General features: G+C 43.2%; 1 protein-coding gene across 1 annotated transcript; it reads left to right on the forward strand.

Annotated features, from left to right (window-relative positions):
- Positions 1-975: 975 nt before the first annotated feature.
- On the forward strand, positions 976-6,631 carry VMO1 (vitelline membrane outer layer 1 homolog). Its single transcript, XM_086881965.1, has 3 exons — positions 976-4,205; positions 4,777-4,874; positions 5,531-6,631. Exons 1-3 carry the CDS (start codon positions 4,038-4,040, stop codon positions 5,814-5,816), a joined length of 552 nt encoding a protein of 183 aa, XP_086738091.1. The 5' UTR covers positions 976-4,037; the 3' UTR covers positions 5,817-6,631.
- Positions 6,632-7,029: the final 398 nt, after the last annotated feature.

Consider the following 7,029-nt stretch of genomic DNA (forward strand, 5'->3'; position numbering starts at 1 on the left):
TAAGAGATTCCACATCAGGGCAATTAGGCTTCACAAGAATGTGTTGAAATGTTATTAATAATTCTAAACAAAAATTGAAATGAGCAAATAAAGAATAAGGCAATAGAAAGAAGACATACAGATTCATAGATGAAGGAAATTAGTTCTATCAATTACACAGAAATAAAAAATGTGTGAAACTGTAAAGATTGTAATTTCTGTGTTAAAAACAATAACGTATGGTCAGCCTAGTAGGTAAGATAACTGTCTAAATTTTCAATTTCAATTTTATATGAAAGCTGTGTGTTGTGGACAAGTGGAAAATCACCTGAAAATAACTTTACAACAAGGGGAGCACCACCTCTACATTTTATATCCCATCTCTAATGCAAAATTATCTCCTCTTACATCTGAGAAATGGCTATACTTATGATATTTGCTTTAAAGCTTCTCTCTCTGCTCATGCATCTAGAAAATCCCAGCTCTTGTCTCATTTCTGAGGTCTCTCACTTATATTTTTTCCTGCCATTCAATTTTCTATTAATCCGAGTCAATTTAGCAAATGAGAAAATGAGGATCAGATAGCACATAATTTGATTACTCATTTTCTCTTAAACATGTGCCCATATTACTGAAAACTAATTCTCATTCAGCACTACTGTTTTTAGCCTGAAAAAGCCTGAACAGAGTCTGAGGTTATAAGACTAGTTCAGATGGGATCATGCCTCCCTGTAGTCAGCAGTGATGAACAGATGGTTTTAGGGAGAGGTTCATGTGAAGGTACCTGCTCCTCTCTATTGTCGTCACGTTGTCTCTCTCAGCAGCTATGAAGGGAGCCCACTCCAATTATTTCAGATGGGGACATCTGCACTGTAGGTGTCTGTGTTCATTCAGAACCTCTCTCTTCTTCCTAAATAATGCAACCCTTTGCTTATTCATATTTTCATAGAATAGAATAGATTCTTTATTGCCTTTTCATGTTTATTTTGGCACTAGGTGTGATTTCTGGGCTTGCTAATGCACCATTTCCATGAGACAGCGTGTCTTCTGCAGGGTGCAGTGAGCTGAGGAGTGCCTTATCTACATCCCAAGCTGCAGCTGAGGAAGGTTTGGCAGTCAGGCTCTGTGATTTACAGTGGATTTGTACCCAGTTGTAATGGTCAGGTTTGGCATTTGAGCTGTTAAGGAACTTGGCTACTGAGAGCTGATGGGTGGCAACCAGTGCCTTGGTAACAGTGTAGGAGGAGTGTAAAGTGGCCTAGAGCACGCAGAAGCACACAGTCATTCAGTCATAACCATCACCCTATATTTATTGACTTCTCTTTTAGGGAATGCTGTTTACTTCCCCTCCAATTTGCAGTTCCTGGGCTCTTGCTGCCTTCAGCCCTTCCTACAGCTCACTCAGAAGAGTCCAACATCTCAAATGATCTCCATTCTTTGGGCAGCAGAAGGTTTACATGAATATGAGAAACCGAGAATATGAGAAAGACAACACAATGGTGCCAAACAGTGTTTGTTTTGCTAAGTGTGCAGTATTTTCAGCTGTAAAAATCAGAAATGAATGAATTTTCAAGAACACCTAATACATATTTTTTACAATAACATCATAAAATAAGCACATTTTGTATGGTGTATGTTTTTGTATGTTATAGATATTTTTTTCCATGTTCCCTGTAGATTTTAAATATATCACAACATTACAATAATAATTTTATAAATATACTGATTAATATAATATTAATCTCTTTATGAAAAAATAGAAGTTTTTATAGAAAGCTGAAAAACAGTGGCAAAAATTTTATGCTCCTCTGCCTGCAAAAATAATTGTATTAAACTGAATGAATAATGAAAGGATGAAATACACTGTATCATCATCATTTTACTTTAGTCATGTTTCATTAATCAAATTCATCATTTTCCCAATTTTCTTTAAAACTGTTCTGACATTTTCAAGGATATTAAAATACAGGACAGGGAGCAAGAAAGCAGGGTGGGTGTGTCAGTAAGAGGTCTGGATCTCACCATTGTAGATTTTTTTGATTTTGGTAGTCTGTATAAGCTGATCTTTGGAAACTTGTTGAGGCATCCAAGCAAAACTGGCACTGTTACGTGGTAGCAAAATCAGTGTCCACTCTGCAAGTATTAAGTGCTACCTAAGAAATGTACTTTGAAATCAAGTCCAAGGCATCTCCCATTTGGCAGCCCAGGTTACCAGCTGCTTGGTTATAAATGGGAAAATGACACTTCCCAGGCCCTGGACTAACAGTTCTCTAATAGTTTGCCTCTTGAATTTTCTTAATTCCTTGAATTTTCTCCTGGACCTGTGAACCATGCACGGGAGTAATTTCTCATGGCCAAATCCCTGAAGGTGGCCTCATGTCCTGCCTCATCCCACCCCCTGCACACTGTGGGCTCACTGTGCCCTAGGAGCCTCCTCTGGGGATGGGAAAAGGCAGGAATCTTATGATTTGAGCAGAGTCTGAGGGGGAAGAAGGGGTCCTGCCAGGCTGTGGACCTGCATCACTGCTGCTAGAGGTGATCAAGGGTGATGGTTTTGGGCCAGCAAAGTAGAAATGAATGGGGGAATCCTGCCCCTTTTGTAGCCTGAATGAGGTTCCAGCCATTTCTTTCTGACTCCTGCTACTTTCCATCCACTTGCTGCCAAGGGCAGGTCTGAGTGTCCTTGGCTATCACTCTGTGACCCTCCCTGAACAAACACACCTGCTTTGCCAGATGTGATTGTACAGTCTTTGTGAAAGAAAACACATCTCTGGATTTTGACATCCCTTTGGAGAAGTCAAACAAAAGGTCTGGTTTAAAAAGGAAAACAGGTTGTGCTTTCATCATGTGCTGTGCTCTTTTAGCATCTTTTCACTAAAAGGATCATCCAACTTCCCATCATCTTAGTTTGCATATATTGCCACCTGTACAGACCACTGACAAGCATAAGGGGAATGCAGAGACAAGAGTGGGAAAAACAACATCACCTTTTAGTGGGACAGGGACAGATGGATCAGAACAGGAATTGGAAGAGAAACCTAGAAGAGGTAAATTCTGTCTTCCGTTCGTCCATTCGAGAGTTGGCACCTTATCCCGCTTTAAGATCCTGAGGATCAAGATACTTCTCTAAATTGTATTCTCTCTTCTTTGCCTATTGAAATGAGAGAAAGCTTCTGCCAGATGCTGCAAGACCAACCAAGGGCCCCCTGAAGCATTGGTTAACTCTATGTTAAGAGAATCTCAGCTCCAGGGTTTCAAATTCACTTCTCTCTCATGACATCCCCAAAGACTGTGCCCTCAGGCTCAGTATCACCTTTCTAGAAACCCTGCCTTTCAACTTGTTGCCAGTGGTACTTAACCCTCATAATCACTGTGGGCATCCCAGCATATCTGGGATGATGATGATGATGATGATTGTTATTATTATTAACCAAGCTTTGGTTAAGCTTGCTGCAAAAGCAAAGCATACCGTTTTTTATTGAGATAAAAAAAAACAAACAAACAACTGTTGAAAAGAAGGATATTAAAACCAATCTCAACATAATTTGTTGAGATTCCCAGGAATCTTATTCAACAGAAGGTATTGGGAAACACAGGTCTTGAGTTTACTTATCCTTTGTTCCAGACCAGGTCCCTTATGTTTCTTCATCTAGTTTGACCTTTCTTGCCAAATAGCAATAGGTAAAATGGTTATGGCAGCTACTCTCAAAAGGCAAACTTTCCCATGGCCAAATATCTGTGTGGCCAGAAACAGAAATGGATATTAAGCTTCCACCATGAGCATGGCAAGAAGCATGTAGGTGTTCCCATAGCCCTTCAGTGATGGTGGATATACCTATGGCCACAGTATCTGCTGTGTGCCAGCTGCTGAACTCCCAGAGGATCTCTTCATGGGCACAGTGAGCAGGTCAGCAAGTGCTGTGTCACTGCCTGGGTGGAAACTATTGTTCCAATGGTGTTTGCCAATGGAATGGTAGGGAAAGGCAAGCAGCCTTGGAAGAGTATAAATTCCCCAGTCCATACACCAGCTCTTCTGCAGCAGATGCAGAGCACGAGAGATGAGGTTCCTCGTGCCAGCTACACTCATCCTGCTCCTCCTGTGCCCCCCAGGTACAGGGGTGCGTGAATACACCTCTGTCCTCACTGTGCCCAACGGAGGCCACTGGGGCAGGTGGGGCAGCCGGCAGTTTTGCCATCATGGCTATGCCAATGGATTTGCTCTGAAGGTAAAATTCTCTCCATTCCCTATCGTCTCCTGTCCCTAAGGATTTTCTGGAGTTTTCCTCCTCTTGAGTATGATATTCTGTACATAAAACTATGAGCCTTCTGGCAAATGCTGCCACTGTAGCTACACCAGAAAAGTCTGCATGTGGCTGATATTGCTGGGAGAAGTCATGTGGGTGCAAAAACTGCATTTAGTCATGTTTCATTAATCAAATTCATCATTTTCCCAATTTTCTTTAAAACTGTTCTGACATTTTCAAGGATATTAAAATACAGGACAAGGAGCAAGAAAGCAGGGTTCGGGGAGAGAGGCACCCATCACCAGTGTCTCTCCTGAGACTCTGAGACTCTGCCTTACCTGTTGGGTCAGAAATAGGTAGAAAACACAAATAACATGTTACAAGGGTTAGGTGGTTTCCCAGTGACAGCTGTCTTTTCGGATGTGTTTCCCAAGATATTTTCTCTTTCCTGTTACAGAAAGGAGGTGGGACTCTTCGACAGGCATCTAAAGGACTTTTCCCGGGTCCTTTGGCCCTTGCCTTCACCTCTGTGTCTGTGTGACTTCCATTGCAGGTGGAGCCCGACCAGTTTGGAAGAGATGACACTGCTCTGAATGGCATTCGCCTACATTGTCAGGATGACTCCATAACCATTGAGTCTTTGGTGGGGGAGTAAGTGACACTGTGGTTTCTGTCCTGTTTGTCCTGCACCAGCTCACAAAACACCCATGGGTGTCACCATTTGCAGGGGTCTCTTCCCTCTGACCTGCTGTATACTTAGTGCTGTAGTATAGTGAATTAAAACAAGTGGTTAGGGGTTGCTTTTCATTAATTTTAAGGGTTACTACACCCTGTTACCTCACTCTACCACTTTTTCCTTGCCCTTGGATTTTCTGCAGAGCAATGTGAACACCTGAAGTGTGGTCCCAGGGTTACAGTCTTTCTTTGGAAGGGTTTCTAACCATACATGTTGAAACTGCTGGGTCCAAGCCCTGGCCATGCTGCAGGGAACAGCTCTGGCTGCTCTCCTGGCTGCCTGGTGTGTACCTGTCACACATCAGAGATGCCTCACAAAACGTGCTCAGGCTGCCCTCGGATTTCCACCAGAACAATAACTATCCAATCTCTTACTTCTGGTGGCTTTCTGATGAGAAAAGTACATATTTGGAAGGCAAGGAAAAACAAAAGGAGAAAGTAAGGGGCCCCAGACTGCAGCAGCATGCTGTGTCAAGGAAGTGTTAAGCTTCAGAGTAGCGTGACAAAGAGAAGGAGCATTTCCCAGAAGCTCACAGAGCCCAGACATTTTTTCCATTTACTTTTTGTCTAAGGTGGGGTTCCTGGACCAGCTTTCAAGTTTGCCCTGGAGGCTACCTGATCTCCTTTTCACTGAGAACAGAGACGTCCCAAAGAGCAGGTGATGACACAGCAGCCAACAACATCCAGTTCAGATGCTCAGATGAAGCTGTGCTGGTAGGTGATGGACTGTCATGGGGAAGCTTTGGCCCATGGACCAACAGCTGCAAGATATGTGGTCTCCAGACCAAGGTAGAGCCTCCACAGGGACTTCAGGATGACACGGCACTCAACAATGTGAAGTTCTTCTGCTGCAAATGAGCACTTGCCTCACCTTCATCACTGCCTGCACATCCCATATCCCACAGCAAGTGAAGTGTCAGTAAAGCTTTGTTCTAGCTTTATCCTGGGACATGCCTGTGATGTTTTGACTGCTTGCATCTTGCTGTTCTGGCCAATGCCTTAGAGGATGATGTCCTTTACAGCTATTGCTACATTAGCATAGCCAAATCATTGCATCATGTACTGCCGATATGCTGCTGTGAAAATGCTCAATCTCTAGCAATTGCTCAGAGCTGACAGATTTCTCAGCTTTCCTCTTCTCTAACTGGCAAGTTTCTTCGAGGTTTGGTCTGCCCATTTTTCCCTTATTTGAAGTAATACTCGATCTGTCGATATGACAAACAGGGAAGACTGGGTATTTCAGTCTATTTGAAGTTTCTGACCAAAACCAAAATGAGTAATGAGACACAAACGGGTGAAACAGAAGTTTGGGTGGGCTCATGAGAAGCATCAAAAGTTTGCTGTCATTGCCCACTCCTAGCTTGAATTGCCTCAAGATTTGTACATGCTTTTTGCAAGCAATCTGTTCGCTCCTGCCTGAGCTCCTGCCTTAGGAAAGGTGGCTAGAAAGTGTGTTTACACTGTGCATTCATCTGTGTGGCCCTGAACCACCTGGGTGGGTTGTAGCTCCCCAGGCCTCCCTTGCTGCTGCTTTGCAGTGTGCTCTGCTGGCTCAGCTGGCTGCTAGTGCAAAACATTTTAATGGGACTTGGATTTTGTTTGTTGCCTCTGGGCCTCATGCTTTAAATAGAGTGGGGGAGAATCCAAACTAAAAATAAACTCTATATCATTAATCCATTTTTTGTGCTAGTTTGCTGGGTAAGATGGAAGTTATTACCTTGTCCTGATATGCTAGATATAAAGAATGTACTCTCAGTTCAGGGAAAAATAATGTTTGGGGCTCATTATCACACTCAATCAAGCCACCAAGCCTCTCTGCCTTGTCTGAGAAGACTTTCTGCCTCTCTGAGCATCTTTTAGGAAGCGTAGCTGTTGCTATTCCCTCAAAGTAATGTATTATGCATCTTTGTGTGCTTGAAAAAAGGTAGGGGCATAATCTTGGCATTCTCCAGGTGACTGCTGGGGTTGGGTTGTAAGGATGTTGTGTCCGGGACCACAGCCACGTGGAGCTGCACAGAGCTGGTGGTGGAGGTTCCTTCTGCCAGCTCACATCCTCTCCTTAGCACACACA

Source organism: Cyanistes caeruleus, chromosome 3 (genome assembly GCF_971803275.1).
Source record: "Cyanistes caeruleus chromosome 3, bCyaCae1.hap1.1, whole genome shotgun sequence".
In the NCBI taxonomy this organism is placed as follows: domain Eukaryota; kingdom Metazoa; phylum Chordata; class Aves; order Passeriformes; family Paridae; genus Cyanistes; species Cyanistes caeruleus.

Coding starts and splice junctions, on each gene's coding strand:
- VMO1 (XM_086881965.1), top strand. CDS start 4,038: ATGAGGTTCCTCGTGCCAGCTACACTCATCCTGCTCCTCCTGTGCCCC. Junction 4,206..4,776: donor CCAATGGATTTGCTCTGAAG/GTAAAATTCTCT, acceptor CTTCCATTGCAG/GTGGAGCCCGACCAGTTTGG. Junction 4,875..5,530: donor ATTGAGTCTTTGGTGGGGGA/GTAAGTGACACT, acceptor TTTTTGTCTAAG/GTGGGGTTCCTGGACCAGCT.